General features: G+C 40.2%; 1 protein-coding gene across 1 annotated transcript; it reads left to right on the top strand.

The window, feature by feature from the left end:
- The first annotated feature begins 13556 nt into the window (after positions 1 to 13556).
- LOC109500869 (small nuclear ribonucleoprotein F) lies at positions 13557 to 16298 on the top strand. Its single transcript, XM_019833103.3, has one exon. It carries the CDS (start codon positions 15571 to 15573, stop codon positions 15778 to 15780), a length of 210 nt encoding a protein of 69 aa, XP_019688662.2. The 5' UTR covers positions 13557 to 15570; the 3' UTR covers positions 15781 to 16298.
- The last annotated feature ends 9149 nt before the right edge of the window (positions 16299 to 25447 follow it).

Below are 25447 nucleotides of genomic sequence, written 5' to 3' on the forward strand. Positions count from 1 at the left end.
AACTCATGTTCAATTTCTACCTTGAAGACCACTTGAGCAAAGGTGGTTCCTACCTGCAGTAGCTATAAAGTTGCCCAAAGCTAAGTGATCTTCCTTCTGACTTCTTTTCCAGTAGTGGGGAAATTTCAATATTACTGATTGAAAGATTCTCCTGCTTAAAGTGGGGGGTTGGAAGGGCAGTGAAGCAAACAAGTACAGGAGATACCATTGATATACTTTAAATTCCCTTTGCTTTGGAAGAGTCACCTATAAATTGGGTGACGTGTGTGTGTAGTGTGTATGTGTATATATATGTATATATATGGTGTGTGTGATAACCTGACCCATACTTACGTTCCTGATAGCAAATTAATTGAGAATAAGTTCTCTGTGGTCTATATATTTGGAGCACAAAGAGTGTTGGCTTCCCACTGAGGAAGAAGTTACTGTTAATAAGTGACCAAAATCATCATGGTGCTGCCATGCACCTAGATGTACTCCAGCTTGCATACATGCTGTGTGTGTGTGTGTGTGTGTGTGTGTGTGTGTGTGTGTGTGGCCATAGGAAGGATGAAGAATACTTTTTTTTTCCTCTAGAGATAAGTGTTGCTAAAATGAGATTTTCTTGGCAGGCATGAGCCTTAGCTAAATAAAGAGGTGAGGTGTTCATTTTCAGTGCCTCTAGCTCTTTTAGGATGCATCCCCCTCCCCACCATACCTCACCATCTCTGAACCTTTGGAGTTGCCTCCTTGTCTGTTCAAGGCCTCCTACGTAGCTTCTTAATAAGGTCTGACCTCCCAGACCTAGCCTTATGTTGTGCATTTCTTCTGTTTTCTTCATTTTTAGCATTTCCTCATTCTGTATCCTACTCTTTCATAACCCTCCATGACAACTATGAAATTTAGCAAATAAAAATCAGGATGCACAGTTAAATTTGAATTTCAGATCAACAAGAATATCTTTTTAGTTTAAGTGTGTCCCGTGTAATATTTGGGACATACTTATCATAGATGTTAAGTTTTTTTAATGTTTATTTTTGAGAGACAGAGTGATCAGGGAGGGGCAGAGAGAAGGAGACACAGAATCCAAAACAAAGCGGGCTCCAGCTCTGAACTGTCAGCACAGAGCCCAAAATGGGTCTCAAATCCACAAACTATGAGATCCTGACCTGAGCCAAAGTCAGATGCTTAACTGACTGAGCCACCCAGGCACCCCAAATGTTAATAATTTTTTATGTGAAATTTGAATTTAGCTGGGTGTTATTGGAAACTAAAGTAAAAGGGATCCTTGTTACATACTGAAAGACAATTAGCTAAGCTGTGTCCCATTGTTTTTATGGAAAGTGGAATTATAAGTGATGGTTATTTCACTGAGGAAATCTCTAAGTCTTGAACGTATATCCAGGTTCTTCTTGCTGCTTATAGTAAAATGTAAGAGGAAAGAGATTAAGGGAAGAACTCTAAGCAAAATAGAACAATGACCTGATTTAGGAAATTCTTAGTCTATCCTTATTGCAAAGATGTAGTTAGGAAAAAAAAAAAGATGTAGTTAGGAGTTGACTGTCAGGAAAGCATCCTATTGAGAGAAAGCCAAGGGTGTGTCTCAGCAACCTTTCACTAATTCCTTGGAAGGATCAGAAGTTCCAAATATTCAACCTTGAAGAAGTCTCTTTGAAGAGATTATGCATTTGACTCATTTGATGGATCCTTTCAGTCATCTCTGGAGAAGTCAAAATAGAGATGAAGTGATCTGGGAGGATCTGTGGAGCAGCCTTTGGTTTAACAGAATGAATTCCTGATACATACATGGCATACTCACAGTGTTCTTGAGGATGTCATATCATCAGAAATACTGCCTGTTGTCCAAAAGGGAGAGCCTCAAGTTCAGAGGGTAAAGATGAGAACCACAGAGGATTATTCCCAGCTCTTAAAACCTAATGATTTTTTCCCAGTTGGATCTCAGTATTGCTTAGAACCAATGATTCTTTTTTTTTCAATCCATCCCTCACTCTTGCTTTTGAAAGGGAATGACTATAACTGTTGTCTTATTCTGTCCTATCATTGTGTTTTAGAATCACATAACTTGTTTTTTATTTTCACAGGTCCACAGATAGAAATTTTGCCTTAAATGGGTCATACTGGGACTTATGACCCATATAAAATTTAAAGTGAGATTTAGGACTTTTGGGTGGATGATAGACTTTGAAATTGCATTGGTGCTGTAATAACTTGAGACTTCTGGAGATACTGGGATGAGTGAATGTATTTTGCATAAGAGATGGATATAAACCTTTGGAGGCCAGAGGGTGAACTGTGGTAGGCTGAACAGTGGCCTCCACAGTTGTTCAAGCCTCATTCCCCAGAATAGGTCAGTATGTTACCTTATATGGCAGAAGGGACTTTGCAGATATGAATACATTAAGAATCTAGAAATGAAATTAAATTACCTTGGTTGATCAGATAATTACCAGGGTCCTTCTTAGGGAGAAGATAAAAGGATAGAAGCAGAGTTCAAAGAACAGAGAAGATGCTATGCTACTGGCTTTAAAGATAGGGGAAGAAGCCAAGAGCCAAGGAATGTAGGAGTCTTCTGGTAGCTAAAAACAAAACAGAACTTCAAGGAAACAGGTCCTTTCCTGGAGTTTCCAGAGTAAATACAGCCCTGAAGTTCCATTTTAGATTTCTAACCTCCAGAATTGTATGATAATGTTATTTATGTTGGTTTAAGTCACTAACTTTGTGGTAAGTTTTTACAGCAGCAACAGGAAACTGATACACCTGGTGTCCTGTATCTTACCTGGCCACCCTAGTTCTGGCTTGCACTAATTTCATTGGAGCTCTGTGATAGGTCAGAAGCCTTATGTACAGGAGCACATTTAATTCTTTCAACAACCTTGGGAAATAGTATCCACTTTACAGGTAAGGAAAATGAAGAGCTGGTAGTAGCAGCACTTAATTTCAACCCGGATCTGAGGAACTGGAAAGTCCAGTTCGTTCATTTCTTTCTGTTCTGTTTCTTCTTTCTTTTCCTTCTCCTCCTTGTTATTTTTTAAAATTTTTATTTATTTGTTTTTTAGAGAGAAAGAGAGAGAGAGTGAGTGAGCAGGGGAGGGGCAGAGAGAGATGTCAGTGCAGAGCCCGATGTGGGGCTTGAACTCACGAACTGTGAGATCATGACCTGAGCTGAAATCAAGAGTTGGATACTTAACTGACTGAGCCACCTAGGTGCCCCTCCCTGTTATTTTTTTAAAAAAATGTTTAGAGAGAGAGAGACAGAGGATAAGTTGGGGAGGGTCAGAGAGAGAGAGAGAGAGAGAGAGCACGTGCGAGCGTGACAGACCCAAGCAGGGTCCATGCTCAGCATTGAGCTCCATGAGGAGCTTGATTGTGAGATCATGACCTGAGCCGAAATCAAGAGTCAAAGACTTAACCAACTGAGTCACCCAGGCTCCCCCTGTCTATTATTATTAGCACTGCCACAGTACTGTCTGCAAAGTATATATTTCTAGGGCAAAGTAGGTTCCTGATCCAATGAGTTGGGTATCTCCTCTCCATATATACAGAAACACTACTGCTTATAGAATACTGTATTGATTTCCATTTAAAGGACATTCCAATATAAACTAATGAAATTTTGAAAGAATAAATTTTCCACCATAGTCAAAATGCATATTCAAAAGACTATCCTTCATAGATGAACTACACATTATTCAATGCTGAAATGTTCTAGCCTGCTCTGTAAGCAAAGAAAATGATCCAAGTATTATAAACTTCAACAAATGAGCCAAAACACTTAGTTTCCTTAGACAATTAAATACGATAATAAGCCAAAAACGCTCCACCATCAGGCTGGTAAAGAAGCAAATTTACTATCTTTATTAGCAGCTTGCTTGCAGATTTTTATTTGAACTAATGAATATCATAATAGCTCAGGGGAAAAACAACCCAAATGCTGCAGGCTCAGACCGTTGCTAACCAAAGGAGCTGGTGGTTAATTGGAAATGGCCAGCTGCACATAATGCTTCTCTTCATTTTTAACATGAAGTAATTCCACCATCCTCTCCCTGCTCCCCGCCCCCACCCAGTCCTCTATTAAAATCCCATAAGTGCTGTATTGGAAGAAAATACCACAGAACTTCTAGCAGACTGAAGGTATTATTTATGTATCTGCCAGTTTGCCGGCAAAGGGCAGGGCAGCTGGAGGGGTGTCACATGCAAGTTGGTTGGGGGCTAGGAACACCAAGGGGAAGGACCATGCACTGGTAAATTGCATACTATAGATTTCATCAGAGCAAACTTGCTGTGAACTCATTGTTATTTTTCAAAGGCGAATGGCTTTCTCCCTTCTTCCTGGTACTTTTCACTGTGTAAGTTAATTATAGAAAACACTGAGCACAGACCTTTGGAATTACTATTTTTTTTGGTGTTGTTAGAACAAGACTATACTCTAAACATGTAGTCGCTGAATGTCTCAGAGTCCAGTTGTATGACTGAATTGTGAACTTTTGTGGTGGTCATGGGACTTGGTAGCTCATGGGTCAGTTACTTTTTGAGCGATTTAAACAACACATTTTTGTTTAGAATAACATTATGTACTAGAAGAAATTTAAAAGTTCTCTGTCGTGACAGACTCATGAAGGAGGAAGGAAGAATTTGTATCTGGCAGGTGTGTTCCCTCTGAAGGGTTGACCTCCAGAGTGAACACACCATACCTGCAGATCATAGGTCACCAGGGCAGCTCCTATTATCATGACGATGAGTCCTTTTTGCTTCTGTGTAACTGGGAACCACGAATGCAGTAGGAAAGAGTTAACTTTTTCATCCTAAACAAGTGATTAAAAGAACCACCACAGACCTGGAGATGTGGGGATAATTATGAAGTTAATGTTTCCTTTCCTAATGGAAACGGTCTGGATAAATGGTAGCAATGGGACTTCTGTTCATCCTGTACCTTCCACAGACTCGGCACTTTTATACGAGACTGTGTTATTTGTAAAAGACAAGTGAAGCGGTGCCTTTTTTTTTTCTGCTTTGAATTTGATTCAGACTCATTTCATGTTTTGAAACTCAGAACATTTCAGGTATCTAATAAGGATATATATATATATATATATATATATATATATATATATATATATAACAAAAACAGAATTGGAAAGAGAATCTGTAGCCCTGGTTTCCAACCTTGGGGTGCATGAGAGTTATAGGGGGGAGGGTAGGATGGTTGTGTGAGGGAGTTTGTTAAAAATGCAGACTCCTGGGCTCCGCTCCAGCAAATCTGATTTAATAGGTTTGGGGTGGGGAGCTAGGAATTGCAGTTTAATATGCAGACTCAGGAGGAGATAATGGCCCTGGGGGCCAGCAGGGTCAGCACTTAGGAAAATGGCTTGCTTTACCTGGGTAGAGTTTCATACTAAGAAATAAAAGAACATATAAAATTCTAGTACCTGATGAGAAATCATTAATTTTTAATTTTGCGATGTGGAACAAGAAACCCTTTGCCCCACTTGCAACTTCTAGTGCTTAAGAGATAACATAGTTCAGGGGGTATCACAGACTCTGGTTCAATTTCCAGGTCTGCCATTTACTAGGTGTGCAACTTTGGGCCCTGTGCCTCAGTTTCCTCATCTGTAAAGGGAGGAATATAATCATAGCATCTGTTTTACAGTGTTTTTATGGATTAATGGCTAGTAATTATAGAGATTATAATATAGAGAACATGTGTGAACTGTGCACTTTATGTATGTTAGCTCATTTAAAACCCTATCTTGCATGTTCTCTTGTTCTCATTGGACAAATGACATTAACAATCGTTCAAAGCCCCATGGTTAGAGTGGTGAGATTGGGGTTCAGGTCCAAGTGGGCTATCTCCAACACTCAGCTTCATCATCACCTACCTTGCTCCTGCCTTTCCAGTAAAGCATTGTCTCTTCCTCCTCCTCCCTCTTTTTTACTTTTTAGCTCCAGGTGAGCCCAACTCAGTTCCTGTTGAGTAAAGTGTCATTTAGTTAACTGAGAAACATGTATTCTGGATGTGTATGTATTTCCACAGGTCTGGGAGATGATGCAGGAGGGAGAAAGCAGAGTTGTGGCTTCCAAACAGGTAGCTTTCAGCTAGGTCTTTTGCATTTCTAAGTGCTCCAAACTTTCTGGTGTCAGAAGTCAGCTGTCAGAGAGAAGGGACAAATTGTGACTCAGCTCAACCGTTTCTGTGAATTTTCCTGGGATTAGCTTTTCTAGGAGGGAAGGGGCTGGTTCCACCTTTTCCCAGAAGATAAGGCAAAGTTCTTGCTAGCCACAAGCACAGTCCCTCTTGGAGGTCTCCTCTCGGGGCCCTGGAGATAAGTGGGGTGAGTCCAAGGGCCACATACTAACTGTAGCAGCTACTAATGATTCCATATGCCAGATCCACACTCAGCACTTCCCAGGCCCTCACATTTAATTGTCTCAGCAACCTCGCACTTAATTGTAGGGCGAGCTCCCCTTCTTTGGCCCCTCCACCTGTGTCCTCTGCACTTGGGAAGAGACGGACCGTTACATGCTCGGTTGTCATAAAGCTGACCTCTGGCTGCCTAACTATGTGTCTGGTCCCAGGCCAGGCTATACCCTCCCTATTCCTGGCTCCCTCCTTTGCCCTGCCCCACTCCCTCAGCACCACCTGTATCCTGCTGAGAAGGATCCACTTCTCCTTAAATGCTTACTTGAAGGAATGGAACTAGTTTGCTGAGGTGAATTGTGTTTCCTTCTTTTTTGCTTGCCTACTTTTCTGTCACCAGATCTCTCTGGGAGCAGTGATGCTCTTAATTAAGCTGAGATCTCAGGCGCTTAAAATGCAAAATTCACAGGCAAGCTGGCTGGTGCCTGACGCTGGAAAAGTATGCTCTTCCTTACCAGAACCCCCCATAAGAGCTCCTTCATTCTAATGGAGCAAGTTCACAGGACCAAAGAATGAGACTCATCCCAGTTGAGGGGTGCTTCTTTGGGGCTAGACTCTGCATCTCCTCCACACCAGCTGGGAGTTAAGGGGCTGTATTCAGCCATGAGGAGAAAGGTGTGGGACATCCTCCTACCACCTGAGGGTAGCTCCAGGTTCCTGAGAAGATGATCTATGGGGTCACAGAAATCTCCAAGCAGGGTATCTGGTTTTTAGTAAAGATGTGAGACTGAGAGTTGTGGTGTGGACCTAGAGATGATGAGCAAGTGGGAAAGTTATATCCAGCTCTGGAGAAGCCTACAAATTAGGCAGAAATTATCTTTAGTACTTTAGCCCATTCCCATTGCTCAACACACGGGTTCTTCCAAGTTGACTTCAACCTCTCATTTTTTAACATATGAAAAAGAAACAAGGTATTCTCCGAGGTGGTCCCATCACACAGCTCTTTTCAACTATCTCCCGTTGCCACTCACCTCTCACCTCTCACCTCTGAACTGGGCAGGTGTCCATAGGGATGCGCAACAGCTCTGCTCCTTGCCTCTGTTGTGAGAGCAGAGACTCTGAGCTGAGTGAGGTCTGTAGGAGGGAAGGTCAAGAACTGTAGATGTGGTGTGGGGGCCCAGATTACCTCTCAACTTTCTATTTTGCTCCTGCTCACATCCAATTGAATGGGACTTGATATAATCTCTTCATATATACAAGGTGTCTTTTGTGTTTACTAAGAAAAAGATACACCTGCAGGGTGAACTGCTTATTAAAAAAAAAAAAAAAAAAGGAACCCACTTTGGGTACATGTGTTAGAAAATGGTACCCCTTCAGAAGCTGGTACAGTCCTGCTCAGGCCATTACTTGGCTTGCAGAGAGTAGTTGTTTCCACTCATGCTCACTTGAACTGGGTACCCTTGTGCAGGGTACAACCCGCACAACAGTTCAGGGCATCCCTGGCTCTTGGCCTGAGTTCAGTGGTAAGGACTTTAAGTCTCATTTTATTGTTGTCATTCCCCTATACCATCTGTGTCAAGGATCTTTCAGCTTCTCTTCCTTTTCAGCTCAACCGAAAATGCACCTTTTGTGCACTGGAGCTTAAACCCACACTTGGTCATTTTAGAAGTTCCACTGACTGGTTAGCTTTGGTCCGCTGGTCAGATGATTAGAATGTGACAGAGATGGCAAATCTTCATTTATCGTTTCCAGAACATGACTGTATAAAAAGGAGTAAGCCATCAACAGTGTCTCAATGACTTATTTGTCTTATTTATGAAACAAAACATTTTTCCATCCAGGTATGCAAGGAGCAGTCATGCACCTTGTCCTTTTGTGAAGGCAGAAAAGAACACTGAGTTGGTGTCCAGTTCTGAGTAATTTCAGCCCTGAGTTCTGTCTGGCCATGTGCCACTGCTGAGCTGATGCCTTCTCCTGGCTGTTTGATTATTCTCCAGGTGACATGGGTGCTGGCCCAGTAGACCTTCATTTACTCACCGAAACCACCACTGTCACCTCTTCCTCCTCTTCTTCCTCCTCCTCCTCTTCTTCCTCCTTTTTAAATAACCACTGGTTTATTAAAGACACACTTTTCTCTCACTGAAAATGCTTCCCGAGTAGAAATTGTTTATTAGTTGCAATGTCCTGGACCTACCTGCAGTTCCACTCTGTCCTGGTGACACAGCCAGCCTGGGAAAACTGTGAAGCATAGCATGTGGGCCTTTTGGGCCTTCCTCACTTAAAGTGGTTGTTTTTCTCTCTCCTAGAATGACCCTCCTTGCCCCTGGCACCTGTCTGGGCCCTTTTCTTATCCTTGCCTGCAGGCATACTACCCTCTGGGAATTACTGGGGAAACCAAGTGTTAGGTGGTAATGATAAAAGGCTTACCTCCTCATGGGGTGCTAGCATTCTAATTTTTTTTAATGTTTTATTTTATTTTTGAGAGAGAGAGTGTGAGTGGGGGAGGAGCAAAGGGAGACACAGAATCTGAAGCAGGCTTCAGGCTCCGAGCTGTCAGCACAGCGCCCGATGCGGAGCTCAAACTCACGAACTGCGAGATCATCACCTGAGCTGAAGTTGGACGCTTACCGACTGAGCCACCCAGGCGCCCCGGGGTGCTAGCATTTTAAACTGGGGACTTGTCGCAAATGAATGAGATTGTAATCATTGAAAGAAAAGTAGTGTTCTTTTGGGACTTTGTAAAAATCCATGCCTCCATTATCCAGGATAGGCTTAATTTTTGCTACTTAAAAATAACCAAAATTTCAGGAGACCTAGATGCCAGTAAAGTTGTACCTAATGACATTTCATTCCCTGTTCAGACAGTGCACTGCGTTCATACAGTTCCACCTCTTCTAGATGTCTGACACCATCGCTGCAGTATCTTCCCTATTGACCCTGAGCAGATCTTGACCCTCCAAACACTTAGAGTCAGGGTGGTTAAGGACAGTTTGCTCATAAGTCGCCTCTTTTCATTGTGCTCTAGGTCTTTCCACACATTCCCCTGACGTGGACAGGGCTGGTGATGAGGACAGTGTGCTCATCTCATCAGCAACAGCTTTAACTGCAGACCTCCTCTGTTCTTTAGTAGCACATTGAACAGCATGCTGGCACAGTTTTGAACTGAGATTTCTCACAGAAAATTTGCAAGCACTACATCTTGTTTGTTTGTTTTAAGGCAGTGATGTGAAGCTTGTCTTTCTGAAGAAAATGAGTTAACCAGGTCTTGATGAGCTTTACTTGGGCTTGAGAATAGTAGTTAAGTCACTAATTATTATTTTCATCTTTTTTTAAAGCTGAGAGTAATAATTCACCAAACATTTTAGTTAAGAGAAGGTTATATAAAAGAATTGAATTGAGTGAATTAAAATGAATAGAGTCACTTCTGTTTGGACAGGCATCTCTGCCAAATGTTCTTTATTCAACAATATATACATATGTTTCGAAGTCTATAATTTGCTAAGTCGTGTGTAAAAGGGCTGAGGTTGTAATGATGGAAACCATGCATTTTCTTCTCTTGAGAAGCTTGCTCTGTAGTGCAAGAGGCAGAATGCTAAAAGTCTGGGCTTCAGTTTCCTCAGCTGTAAAGTAGGGATAATAGTTAGACCACATGTAGCTAACTGTGTGGATTAAGTGAGGTAATGTCGCAAAGCCATCAGGATGCTGCCTGGTATGTAGTGAGTGCAATGTAAGTGTTTCAGCAAAATAGATGAGCTAGAGGACATTAACATGTGATAAGAACCTAGCATGAGCATGTAGGCAATAAGTAAAGTGCTCCACTTCTGGAGTCTGGAAGATTTTGATGGGGAGTGTGATGGTGGGGAGTGGCTCCACTGGGGAGTTGAGACTTCATCTGGGTCTTGAGTGATGAATAAGAGTTCAGTATGTAGAGTAACAGGCAGGAGAATTTCCAGAAATGGGAGCAGCACAAGCTGTCTTCTAACTCAAAGAGCTCTGTCCACAACATTCTGCCCAGAAAGCTTCCCTGGCTCCAGCTCACTCCACTGAGCCAGTTGTTACCAGGTCTTCTCCTCTGCAGCAGTTGGCACATGCCTCTTTTTCAACACCATCTCACCATTTGGCGACACTTTTCCTCTAATATTCACTGAACGTTTATTGAATACTGTCTTGGTACTGATCCTCATGCTGGGTGCAGTCACTGCCCTCAGAAACCCCTGGAATAATGAGGGGCTTTCCCTGGCACCAGTGGGTTCCCATAGCATACTGTCTGGTTCATTATAGCTTAAAAATACCATTGAAAGAGCTTATGCATCTATAAAGAATCCTTCCCATGCCCCTGGTTTTGGATACGGAAGGAATTGTCTGTAGCTGTGAGAAAGGGACGGAGATCATTCTTGTGTTCACTCTTTCTGTGAGTTCTGTTTATGTATTCAAAGAGTTGCTCTTTTTATAGAGCTCAGAGCATCTCAAAGGAAAAAGAATCATTGAATATTATTGATAACAGTTTAGGAGGACTTGAAGGATCTGTCAGTTTCTTTAAACAACTGTATGTTGTAGCTGTTTGCAGTCTATTTGCAACCTTTGAAGTTTGTGTATATTTTATCTTCTTTGTGTCCCATGGCTGGGTTTACAGTCTATGTGGAGGATAGAGCAGAGCATGGGGCATGTTACAAGCTGGATCACAAAGCTGTTTGGCAGTTTTCAATCCTAGAAATCCTGTGTTAGGGGGAAAAAAATCAGCCTGGCAACTTTTTTTTTTTTTTTAAACAATCCAAAATTTCTCATTTTGCCCTGTTGTAGTAGTGAACTTGAGTTTCATTCATGACTATTTCAGTTACAGCAGAAAACTCAAATATTTAAAATAAGATCATAAAGAGTAGTGGTCATGTGATGAGATGTGTATCTCTGACCAAGATAAGGAGTATGCTGAGAGGTGACGTGTGGGTGGGTGGGGGGGGGGGGAGCAAGTGGATGGTGATGAACACTGGAAGCAAAAGACCAACAAGGAAAGATCTTCAATAATTTGCTCAGGAAACCCAAAAAACAATCCAGTGAAGAAATGGGCAAAAGATGTGAATAGATACTTCTCCAAAGAAGACATCCAGATGGCCAACCGACACATGAAAAAATGCTCCACATCACTCATCATCAGGGAAATACAAATCAAAACCACAATGAGATACCACCTCACACCTGTCAGAATGGCTAACATAAACAACTCAGGCAACAACAGATGTTGGTGAGGATGCAGAGAAAGAGGATCTCTTTTGCACTGCTGGTGAGAATGCAAACTGGTACATCCACTGTGGAAAACAGTATGGAGGTTCCTCAAAAAACTAAAAATAGAACTACCCTATGACCCAGCAATTGCACTAGTAGGTATTTACCCAAGGGATACAGGTATGCTGTTTCAAAGGGGCACATACACCCCAATGTTTATAGCAGCACTATTGACAATAGCCAAAGTATGGAAAGAGCCCAAATGTCCATCAGTGGATGAATGGGTAAAGAAGATGTGGTATGTATATACAATGGAGTATTACTCAGCAATCAGAAAGAATGAAATCTTGCATTTGCAACTACACGGATGGAACTAGAGGGTATTATGCTAAGCGAAATTAGAGAAAGACAAATATCAGATGACTTCACTCATATAAGGAATTTAAGATACAAAGCAGATGATCATAAGGGAAGGGAAGCAAAAATAATATAAAAACAGGGAGGGGACAAAACGTAAGAGACTCTTAAATATAGAGAACAGAGGGTCACTGGAGAGGTTGTGGGAGGGGGAATGGGCTAAGTGGGTAAGGAGCATTAAGGAATCTATTCCTGAAATCATTGTTGTACTCTATGCTAACTAAGTTGGATATAAATTAAAAAATAAATTTAAAATAACAAAGAAAAACTAAAAACATAATAATTTGCTCAGGAAGTTGGAGGATGTGCACTAAGGCAGCAGTGGTGAGAATGAAGAGAAGGGAAAGCACAAGAGATATTTTCTTTTCAGGTAGGATTGACAGGATTCGGTGACTGTTGGAAAGGGAGAAAGTGACCTGTGTGAACTCTGAGCTTTCTGTTTTGGGTAATGAGTGATGTGGTATTGTTCATGGGGTGAGGAGGAGAGGTGGAAAAATGGGTTTGGAAGGAAAGATGATTTCAGTTTCGGATATGTGGAGTTTAGAATACCTGTGAAATGTGTATTGAGAGAGAGGTTTATGGGCACTTGGATAAATAGACTAAATTAAAGAGAGAAGATCTGAAAACAGAAGTGGGGCGGGGGGTGGACAGCACATAAATCCTGTCAATGCCTTGACACTAGATGAGATTGCCCAGGGACCAAGAGATGAATGAAACTTAGGCAATTGATTTTGTGTATATATTCATGTGACCTTTGAGCACTTACAAGGTCATTATAAATACATTGACAAATAAGGGAAAGAAAGTCTTTGGTTAGGCTATTGTTTTGAGTTTTGGCTCATAACATGTGGTCTGTGGTGGTAAATGACATCTCAAGGTCCCTTCCCACATGAACAAAGGGAGATATTTTTAAGTGAAGCTCTATTTTACAATTACAACTGTAGGACAGCAGAGAAATCAGACTTTGAGCTGAGGTAGCATTTTTCTCCTCCCCTCCAATTGAAGCTTTCTTTGAATTTGGAAATCATATCTTTCTTTATCTGGGTCAAGGACTTGAAGAAAGGCTAAGTGAGCTTGGTGCAAAACAGCATGTTCAGATGTTCACATTAATCCCGTTAAACTACTCATACAGAGAAAGTAGATGGCGAGAAAAGACAAAAGTAAAGAAATTTTTAACAGATGGTTGTTTTTATTATTTATTTATCTATCTATTTCTGATTTACTTTAAACTTGGCTACTACAATCACTTTGAAAGCAAATCATGCCTCTTTGGTGAGTGGATAGCTGGTATTAATGGCTTTTGTTGCCATAGCCATTAAACTCCCCCCCCATCCCAAATCTTTGTGGAAAGTATTAAATATTCTCAGGGTGCCTGGATGGCTCAGTCAATTAAGCATCCTACTTCAGCTCAGGTCATGATCTCATACTCTGTGAGTTCGAGCCCCGCGTTGGGCTCTGTGCTGACAGCTCAGAGCCTGGAGCCTGCTTCAGATTCTGTGTCTCCCTCTCTCTCTGTCCCTCCCCTGCTCATGCTCTCTCTCTGTCTCAAAAATGAATAAAAACATTAAAAAAATAAAAATATTCTCAGGATTCTGGTTTCTTTGGTTGTTCAAAACCTGTTTAAATGTACCATTAACACAACAATCCTTTAAGAATCTATAAGCCAAATGGTAGTGGGACTATTTGATTAATAAATAATTCTGTGTTTAATTTTACGAAAAAAATCTTAAGACTGAAACAGATAAATCAGCATATGACATAAACATTTAATTTCAGGAAACAGTGCAAATTAGAATACAGGAGAGTTTATTGTATATGAGTTACAGAGATTTAAATTTGAACAAAATTTAAGGTACATTTAAAATCTCATTCAATTCCAAAACATTTTTTTCATAGATAAACCTCATTACTAGAAAATATGCAGTGAATTTTTTTAACCATTATACTCCAGTTGCAATGGATGTTGGCATCATGGTTTTATAAATAACAATATTCTTAGAGTAAAAACTGACTCAGCAATTCAGCCCCTCTGAAATTTATCTTAAATATTCTAAAAGAAAAAATCCACATACTTGAAATTTCTGTTGTAGTATTATCTAGAGAGAGCAATTGGCAAGAATCAGAATGTCCTGAAAGATTCAAAATTTGCCTTAGAAATCATGGATCTTGACTCAATATAACATTAAAATTATTAGAATTGGTAATTGGTGAGACTATAAGGAAACAGGAAAACTGGTTGGTAGGCACTTTGGGGGGTTAAGTATAAAGAAGGATACTTTATTTTGTACCTTGTAAATCCAAATACAAGGAAAAATAGTTTGCTCTTCATGTTTTACTTTGGCCAGAAGTAAGCTCTTTACAGCTAGCAACTGTCTTAGTCATCATCATTTCTCTAGTGCTCAGTAAATGTTTGCTAAATTGAACCTAATCTCTGCACATCTAATGTGTACAAATGAAAGGGGTAGGGAATTTAAATGACTTTTAACTTAAAAATTCCCTAATGTCACTTTTCATATGTAGGACACAGAGATATATAAGATATATCTCAAATTTTCAGAGATAATTTGGGGGAAAAAGTACAATCCATGATACGCTATCATAAAAATACATTTAAAGGAAATATATTATTTATATATTGTACTATATAGTGGAGTCCAGGTGCAAAATAGTATTTTCTGGATATGATACTATGATATTTTTGGATATTAGCATTCTAATCCTGGAAAATAGATAATCACAGTTAAAAAATATATTCACTGTGTATCAGGTAATATTAGACAACAAAACACACATTACTGGTAAATGAAATTTCATACCATACATGCAGTTCTATTAAAAACAAATACTAGTAATGCACTGCAGAAATAAGGTTATTTTTTTTTTTTTGATGTCTGATCTTATTTATTTGTTACTCTTAGAAAAATCTCCTTTCTGTCTGAACTCAGAAGCTCTCAGAGAGCTTGGCAATCTGTTCCTGGCGTTTTTCTTTGGCCTCCTTCAGTCTGTTGGCCACAGGTTTAGTATATTCTCCAGCCTCTTCCTTACTTTTCTTAGTGCACTGCTTCTTCCAAGCAGTATGCCGACGTTTGTTTTGGAGGACACATGGAGTAACAAGACGCTGAATCTTGGGTGCTTTGGTTTTAGGTTTTTTACCTTCAATTGATGCAAAGTTACTTTCGGAAATTTCCATCTCTCCCTCCTCCACCTTCTCTATTTTTCTTTATGTTTTCTATTTTTTGAGTGTGAAAACTTGCATCTTCTATTCTGGCACATACTATAATTGTAGAGATGTGATTTAAAAAATATCAGCTACCTCCAGTCTATCTCCAGATTGTGCGTGGGGATGTTCTCCTGCCTGTGGACATAGGAGCATCTTTGTCCCAGACCTTCAGCCATCAGAGCCCTTTTATTCTGGAGGAGTTGTAAAGAACATAGACTTTGTTCAAAAAAGAATATGGACATTTATCTTCACCCTGGAAGCGCTGCGATTTGCGCTCAGGCATAGCTACTCCAGTCAGGAAGGACGGGCAACAGCTGGGTCGGTGCTGAGTGGCCTGCAGCATTTGCTTGTAGTCGAGATGAATTTGCCCCTCAATCCCAAATCTTTCCTGAATGGATTAACAGGAAAGCCAGTGATGGTGAAACTCAAGTGGGGAATGGAGTACAAAAGCTATCTGGTATCTGCAGATGGCTATATGAACATGCAGCTTGCAAACACAGAAGAATATACAGATGGAGCATTGTCTGGTCATTTGGGTGAAGTTTTAATAAGGTGTAATGTTCTTTAATTCAGGGGTGTTGAAGAGGAAGAAGATGGGGAAATGAGAGAATAGCATCTTATGTGGTGAATTTATATGTATGTCCAGACAATAAACATGTTTAAAAAAAAAAAGAATATGGACTTTGAAGTCACCTAGGCATTATTGAAACTGTTTCTGAAGTAAATCAGCCAAATATCCTTAGAAAGCCTCTCAATCTATCGAACTCACTTATTTTAAAAACTGGGTTAATAATATGACCTTATATGGTTTTGTGAGTAGCTAAAAGGATAATTCTCATGAACAACCCAGCACTGCACCCAGGCATATTATAGACAACCATGATGGTTTCCTTCATATCTTCTATGAAAAATACCTCACTGTATGAAGCACCTATGCCTTCTAAAGCAGCCCATGCCCTGCTTATTAATTTGCTTGGGCTGCCATAAAAAAGCAGTGCAGACTGGGTAGCTTACATGACAGAATTTTTTTTTTTCAAGTTAGTTAACATACAGTGTAGTTTTTGCTTCAGGAGTAGAACCCAGTGATTCATCTCTTACATAGGACACCCAGAGCTCATCCTGAAAAGTGCTCTCCTTAATGCCTGTCACTTATTTAACGCAGCCCCCACCCCCCGAACCTTCCCTGCCCCACTCCCCAGCAACCCTCGGTTTGATCTCTGTATTTGAAAGTCTCTTATGGTTTGCCTCCCAATGTTTATAGTACCACTATCAACAATAGCCAAATTATGGAAAGAGCCCAAATGTCCATCGACTGATGAATGGATAAAGATGATATAGTGTGTGTATATATATGTATGTATATGTGTATATAGTGTATATAATGGATAAATATGATATGGTGTGTGTGTATATATATATGTATGTGTATGTGTATACACACACACACACACACACACACACAATGGAATACCACTCAGTGATGAAAATTGAGATCTTGCCATTTGCAACAACATGGATAGAACTGGAACGTATTATGCTAAGCAAAATAAGTTAGAGAAAGCTATCTCATGAAATCACTCATATGTGGAATTTGAGAAACTCAACAAATGAACATTAGGGGAAGGGAAGGAAAACAAATTTATTTACAATTTTGAAAGCCAGAAGTCCAAGGTGTCAGTTTGGTTCCTTCTGAGGCTTTTCTCCCATGGCTGTCTTCACACAGTCTTAACTCTGCCTGTTATGTGTATCCAAATTTCCTCTTGTAAAGACAGTAGCCATATGGGATTAGGGCTTACTCTAATCACCTCATTTTAACTTAATTGCCTCTTTAAAGACCCTACCTCCAGATACAATTACATTCTAAAATACTGGAGGTTTGGACGAAGATATTAATTTTTGTTGGGACGCAATTCAGTCCATGCCCTGCCCTCTTCACTTTGGATTTTTAAAGTTTATTTATTTTGAGCGAGAGAGAGCACATGTAAGAGAGTGCTAGTTGGGGAGGGGCAGAGGAGAGGTAATATCCCAAGCTGTCACCATAGAGCTCATCGCGGGATCAATCTCACCAAATGTGAGATCATGACCTGAGCCGAAATTAAGAGTTGGATGCTTAACTGACTGAGTCACCCAGGTGCCCTCACTTTAGATTTTAGAGACGTGTTCCAAGGAGAAGCTCTGTTGAGATCCCAGCCAAGTCTACATGGACAATACTTCACCTTTACTATTATCTACATTGTTTCACCCTGTATGTTTGAAATGTATTGGCAGTAGTTGCAAATGCACACACATAGAAAAAAGGTAAAAGGGAGTTGACATGTTTAGTGAATATGCTCTTGAATATGCTATTAATTTTTTCACTCACACATTGAATGGGTTTGTCCACACACATCAATTGAGCGTTCACCATATCCCAGGCATTGCTATAGGCCTTGGGAGGTGAGAAGAACACATTGTGTTTGCCTTTGGGAGCTTAATCAAGAGAGGAAGGGAGGGAGTCAGAGAAACAGGAATTCTGAAAATTTCAAGACGATACAGTAGTGCAAAAGGTAGATAAGCATAGGATATTACATTAAATAACAACGGTATGATTCTAATATTAGAAATGTGATTGGAAAATTTCCTATGCAGAGTGAGGCTAAGAGATAAGGGTTAGGGTTTTAGAACAACAGTTTAGCTACCTCTTATCTATATCCTAAAGTAGATCTGACCTAGAGTACTAGCTTGATTATTGGGAGGATAAAAGTCTGAAGTTCATCCACTCTGGAAATTGAACTAATCTTTCTGCTTAGGTATATAATTGACCCTATTTGTAATGGCATGATTCTCTTAGAACTTTAGATGCAGGATCTTAAATTCATGAATTCGTGTATCAAATACTAAAGTATGAAAATACCCCAAAACACTAAATACAAATACTGAAAAAGTGGTAAGGATTTCAGGAGATAAGGAATAGCAAGAGTGCTGGAAGCTGGGAATAATAAAGGCAGCATTGAATGTTGCATTCCAAATCATAGTTTTGATTTCATGAGTTTTAGGTGGGAGGAATAGCGAAAGGATCTGGTCTAGAGGTATCAGGTGGTAAAGCAATCATGGGTTGTCTTTGGGGGAGCACTAGGAAAGAGCAACTCATATGAATGACCCAAAAGAGTGAGCTACAGTGCTTTTATATTATAAGGGGGAGTATTTCAGAAACCAGGAACAAGGATGTGTGTGGATATTTGTAGGGGAAGGAGTAGGTGCTTTCCTATGGCCAGTGTCCTCAGTAGCTTCTATGAAGATGGTGGGTTAAGGATTAATTTTATTTATCTATGTATTTATTTATGTATTTATGTATTTAGTGAGCATTAGAGTTACATTTTATTTTTTATATGTAATTTATTGTCAAATTGGTTTCCATACAATACCCAGTGCTCATCCCAACAGGTGCCCTCCTCAATGCCCATCACCCACTTTCCCCTCTTCCCCATCCCCCATCAACCCTCAGTTTGTTCTCAGTATTTAAGAGTCTCTTATGGTTTGCCTCCTACCCTCTCTGTAACTTCCCCCTCCGCCGCCCTCCCCGTTGGTCTTCTGGTGAGTTTCTCAGGATCCACATATGAATGAAAACATATGGTATCTGTCTTTCTCTGCCTGACTTATTTCACTTAGCATAACAGTCTCTAGTTCCATCCACGTTGCTGCAAGTGGCCAGATTTCATTCTTTCTCATTGCCAAATAGTATTCCATTGTATATCTAAGCCACATCTTCTTTATCCATTCGTCGGTTGATGGACATTTAGGCTCTTTCCATAATTTGGCTATTGTTGAAAGTGCTGCTATAAACATTGGGGTACAGGGGCACCTGGGTGGTTCAATCGATTGAACGTCTGACTTCAGCTCAGGTCATGATCTCAGAGTTAGTGGGTTTGAGCCCCGCATTGGGCCCTGTTCTGACAGCGCAGAGCCTGGAGTCTTCTTCCAATTCTGTGTCTCCCTCTCTCTCTGCCCCTCCCCTGCTCGTGCTCTGTCTCTGTCTCTCAACAATTAAAAAACCCCCAAAACATTGGGGTACAAAGGGCACCTGTCATCAACACTTTTGTATCCCTTGGGTAAATTCCTAGCAGTGCTATTGCTGGGTCATACGGTAGATCTATTTCTAACTTTTTGAGGAACCTCCACACTGTTTTCTAGAGTGGCTGCACCAGTTTGCATTCCCACCAACAGCGCAAGAGTGTTCCATTTTCTCCACATCCTCTCCAGCATCTATAGTCTCCTGATTTGTTCATTTTAGCCACTCTGACTGGTGTGAGGTGGTATCTCAGTGTGGTTTTGATTTGTATTTCCCTGATGAGGAGTGACGTTGAGCATCTTGTCATGTGCCTGTTGTCCATCTGGATGTCTTCTTTAGAAAAGTGTCTATTCATGTCTTCTGTCCATTTCTTCAGTGGATTATTTATTTTTCAGGTGTGGAGTTTGGTAAGTTCTTTATAGATTTTGGATACTAGCCCTTTGTCCGATATGTTGTTGCAAATATCTTTTCCCATTTCGTTGGTTGCCTTTTAGTTTTGTTGATTGTTTCCTTTGCCGTGCAGAAGCTATGAAGCCAGCATTACTTTGATTCCCAAAGCAGACAGAGATTAGGCAAAAAAGGGAACTACAGGCCAATATCCCTGATGAATACGGATGCAAAAATTCTCAACAAGATGCTAGGAAATTGAATTCAACAGCATATAAAAAGAATTATTCACCATGATCAAGTGGGATTCATTCCTGGGCTGCAGGGCTGGTTCGATATTCACAAATCAATCTGTGATACATCACATTAAGAAAAGAAAAGATAAGAACCATATGATCCCGTCAATCAATGCAGAAAAAGCATTTGACAAAATTCAGCATCCTTTCTTAATAAAAACCCTCGAGAAAGTCGGGATAGAAGGAACATACTTAAAGATCATAAAAGCCATTTATGAAAAGCCCACAGCTAACATCATCCTCAATGGGGAAAAACTGAGAGCTTTCCCCCTGAGGTCAGGAACACGACAGGGATGTCTACTCTCACCGCTGTTGGTTAACCTAGTGTTGGAAGTGCTAGCATCAGCAATCAGACAACAAAAGGAAATCAAAGGCATCAAAATTGGCAAAGATAAAGTCAAGCTTTCACTTTTTGCAGATGACATGATATTATACATGGAAAATCTGATAGACTCCACCAAAAGTCTGCTAGAGCTGATACATGAATTCAGCAAAGTCGCAGGGTACAAAATTAATGTACAGAAATCAGTTGTGTTCTTATACACTAAGGAAAATTGGGAAGATAAAGAAATTTCCTACATACGTCTTAGCCCCCAATATACATAGCCTCCCCCCATTATCAGCATCACTCACCAGAGTGTTATATTTGTCAACTGACAAAACCTACGTTGATGAATCATTATCACCCAGAATCCATACTTTATATTGGGGTTCGTTCCTGGTGGTGTATATTCTTTGTGTTTGGACAAATGTGTAATTATATGTATCCACCATTATAGTACCATACAGAGTAGTTTCAGTGCCCTAAAAATCCTCTGTGTTCCACCTATTCATCCTTTTCTCACTAACCCTTGCCAACCCTTGATCTTACTGTTGTCATAGTTTTGCCTTTTCGAGGATGTCAGATAGTTGGAATCTTATGGTGTGTAACTTTTGAAGACTGTGTTCTATCAGTAATATGCATTTAAGATTTCTCTACCTTTTCATAGCTTGATAGCTCATTTCTTTTCAGCTGAATAACATTCTATTTCCTGAATGTACCACAGATTATTCATTCACCTACTGAAAGATGCCTTGGTTGCTTCCAAGTTTTGGAAGTTATGAATAAAACTACAAACATCCATGTGCAGGTTTTCATGCAAACAAGTCTTTAGCTCTGTTGGGTAAATAACAAGGAGCATGATTACTGGATTATATGATAAAAATATGTTTAGTTTTGGGGTTCCTGGATGGCTCAGTCATAAGAGCATGTGACTCTTGATCTCAGGGTCCTGAGTTCAAGCCCCATGTTGAGTGTAGAGATTAAACAAATAAAGAGAAACTTTGATAAAAGTATGTTTAGTTTTTAAGATGCTGTGAAACTTTCTTCCAAAGAGGCTGGACCATTGTGCATCCCGCCAACCATATAGAGCGTTCCTCTTGCTCCACACCCTCACCAGCCTTTGGTGGTGTCAGTGCTCTGGAATTTGGACGATAGAAGTATAGTATCTCATGGTTTTAATTTGCGTTTCTCTGACAACATGTGATGTGTAGCATCTTTTTAGATGCTTATTTGCCATCAGAAATCAATTCTGATTGAGTTTGTGAAAGCTCTGACTTGTCATGTTGTAGAAAAGAGGCTGCCAGTCATTTCTTCTGAGTCCCGGAAAACTATGAGGAATTGTGGACGTCCCTGGAAACAGTAGTAATTTTCAAACACCACAATTATCAGTGAGTAATTGTTATCTGTAAAGCCAGCTGTAGTTTGCTCCAGCTGAAAATGTCCTTAATCACCTTTTGAATCGATCTATTCCTGAGTGACAGCCAGACATGCCTAGGTTTGCTCTTTACGTTTTACGGAAAGTCCCAGATAGGAAAATCAGTTTCTATTTTAGTGCAGGATCTGGGAGCAGGCAGACCTATAGGAGAATAGATGGGGGTGGTCAGGGGTGAGAAGGGATCTGAATGACTTTCTACATAATTCAATTACTGTGAGCATTGAGTTTTATTCCTGTGCAAAGGCATAAACACTGCTTTTGGTTTAATCATGATACTCTGAAGCTGACTGGTTGTTTGCAAAATATTTTGAGCACCTTGGAAAAGTGGCATCATTTGTGTATAAAATATTACTAAATGTGCTTTTTGCCAAATAATTCAGAGAAAGGTTCAGCTGACTTTCTTTGCTTTTCTGATTTAGAAGCTTTTTCTTCAAAGTAGAAGTAATGATTTTTTTGCTTAAATGTAGCTCTGGGCACAGTTACAAATTTTCAGCATGTTTTTGGCTTCTAATAATTTACATCAACTATTCAGTAATTTGGCTTTTTGTTGATTCTTTTTCTAAGGCAAAATGTTACTTGTTAAATGTTGCTCCTGCTGGTAGTAAAATGTGGTTACTTTGAATAATGTTTCTGCTACTGTAGGTAAATGGAAAATAATTTTGCTGATATCTAAGTAGATGGGGGAGGGGAGAAAGATGACATATATTTTAATAAATATCGAATATACACAGGAAGCAAAGAGTTAGAATTCTATTTCTTAACAGTGGAAATGTGTATCCTGTTTGTACCTGTACCTGATAACAGTGCTTAATAGCATTAATATTCAGTTTATATTCTGCACCATAAGCTACAAGCCATAGCATCCTCTCCTTCCTCTTTCCTTCCCTCCACTTTCCCTCCCTCCTTTCCTTCCAGTGAGTGCCAGTCATGTGCCAGACTAATATTGGTATCATTCAGGCAAATTCTTGCTGTTATTAAAAGCTACATATGATTTTCTGTTTTAAAAATAGGGCAACTCAGATTTCATAGTTTAATCATTTGACTGGGGTTAATAGTTATTGAACAGTTACTGTGCATCACTCTGAATATTCTAAAGAAATAAGATATTTCATAGACTGATATTAAGGAGATTTATAACCTTAATGGGGAGACATAAAAATGTTATAAATATATCTATAAAGAAATCCAGTGTTGGGTGGATAAGTACAGAAAAAGCAACAGAATATAGAAGACTTAACTCCTCTATTCCTATGATTCTGCGAAGGATAAAAATATTTGATTTCTTATTTCAGGATTCAGGTGGTAGTTCTTGCTTATTTCAAGATAATGTATTTTTAAAAACATTTTTATTTCTGCACTCACACAAGCTTTCTGTGGTCTAATTTAGGAGAACCAGGATCTGTGCGTTTTAGAAGGCAAGGCATTCAGAATAAATACAACAATAAACAACTGTCCAGCTTTGAGACAAGAAGTGTCACAGGCAGGATGATTTGTTTGTCAAAAGAGTCATCCAGAGAGTGGAGATACTATAAGAGCTCAGAGCTGAGCTGGACACAGCACTGTGACCTGTCAGTGGGAGATGAGAATTTTCGTGATCCTCAGAGAATAGGTATTATAGGAACCAGTGCAAAGGAGTGGGGAAAACTTTCATGTACGGTAAATGTTATCAGCAGAGTTGACCAAGGTTAGTGCCTTAGCCATATGGGGGAAAATGATTTCTGGTAAAGGTGAGGTGGGAGAAGATGAAGTAGCAGGTGAGGGCCACATTGAGAAGGGCCTTCACCTGAAGCAGGGAGTTTAGCAGTTTCTTAGCAACCAGTGGTAGTCCAGGGAGAGTCATCTTTCACTAGCTTGAGATCCCACCCAAACTTTTTCTCCTCTCATTCTTGGATGAGATGCAAAGATGGAGGGATTGGGAGACACTGTGAACAGATCTGGAGATCAAGTCTAGGGTGCTTCTTCACTTGGTGATGGATGGATTGATTTATTTGATCAGTACCAGACAATCTGAATGATGATGATGAGAGGTGAGTGACCAGCCACAAAGTGCAGGGACTTAATAATAAGGATTTTGTTGTCATTGTTAATAGCAGGGTTAAAATAACAGCTACCTCTTCAATCTTACGTCTTTGTGGTTCAAAAGATGCCAATACAGTGTATTTCTCAGACTGTGGCTATTTGTAGGCAACACACAGTTTTCATTGTTTTAGGATAGTTCATGTTTTACTATGTCCTTTGACAGAGTAGCACAATGAGGCTAGGGAGAAGAGCCAAAGATTCTGTCTTTGTCTAAATCTGTGCATGAGGTTCATTGGCTCTAAGAAGATGGCATTCTCCACCAACCTCTCCCAATTTATGGACAAGCCCACAATTCACCACTCTCTGACACTGAAGCCAAGAGGAGCCAACATAGATGGGAGGAGCCAATTCCTAGGTGTCTAGGAATTGATCTACCTAAAGATGATTCGTGAGTATGTCAGTTTATTCACTTTACTCATTCATGTGTGGGCCATTGGTTTATGGCTAGGTTTCATATAAGTATGTCATGGCTAGGCTTTTTCCTAAATATTAATGGGGGACTTGTGATTCAGTACTTCAAAATAGTTATTTAAGATACAACTACTAAGTATAGACTCTATCGTTGGAAATTGGAAACTTTAATGTGCATTAAAATTCCCTCCCTGGGGCGCCTGGGTGGCACAGTCGGTTGAGCGTCCGACTTCAGCCAGGTCACGATCTCGCGGTCCGTGAGTTCGAGCCCCACGTTGGGCTCTGGGCTGATGGCTCGGAGCCTGGAGCCTGTTTCCGATTCTGTGTCTCCCTCTCTCTCTGCCCCTCCCCCGTTCATGCTCTCTCTCTCTGTCCCAAAAATAAATAAACGTTGAAAAAAAAAATTTAAAATTCCCTCCCTAATGAAGTGTAGAAAAGACAGAAGATGAGAATGACTTATGAGAAATCTTGAAAAAGCACTGCAGAGAGAGAGACTTTTACAGTGTAGTTCCAGGGATGAGTGTTGGCTGGCTGTAAGCATTCCATGGTCTTATGGCATTCATCTTTGAATCCCTAGAATACAGCCTGGGTATTTGGTAGAGACACACTGGATGTCTGTTGAACTAAAGTAATATGACAGCTATGGGAGTTAGGCTAGCAAGGCTGAAAATTGTTGCTCAGGAGGCTCTCTGCACAGGGTAGGCACTGACGAATGCACAAAATGTCCTAAATCAGGGTTCTAACTGAGAGGTAGAAATGTTGCCATAGTAATTGAATACTGGTGAGTGTTTGCTTCCCTTTAGCCTAAAAGCTAAAACATGGAGTGCACGTGATTTCTAAATGGGTGAAATTCGTGCCCAACTAAGTATACTACCAAATAAAAGGCTATTTAATTCACTGCGTCTTTCATGCTTCCTGAATTATTCCTTCACCCTACTTTCCATATGTCCGCTTCTCCCTCAGAAGTAACAGCTGTGGAGACCAGCAGTTGTGATGCCAACCTCTGTAGTCCTGGCAGTTGGCTAGTGCATCATTGGGCTGGTGGGACGTGGAAACCATGACCATGAACAACTCTGCGTTTGCGGGAGAGAATGCATCTGGAACCAGTCACTTCTTGTGACCATCAGTGTCCTCATTTACTTTAGGTTTGGAGGGCATTTTCAGTCTAAAGCACATCATTTCCTGAATATCTTTTTGACTTTTGAGTAAAACAGGAGAGTGGTAATTTAGAAAATTTCTGAATTAATACTTCAGAAG

The sequence above is a fragment of the Felis catus genome, chromosome B3 (genome assembly GCF_018350175.1).
Source record: "Felis catus isolate Fca126 chromosome B3, F.catus_Fca126_mat1.0, whole genome shotgun sequence".
Classification (NCBI taxonomy): domain Eukaryota; kingdom Metazoa; phylum Chordata; class Mammalia; order Carnivora; family Felidae; genus Felis; species Felis catus.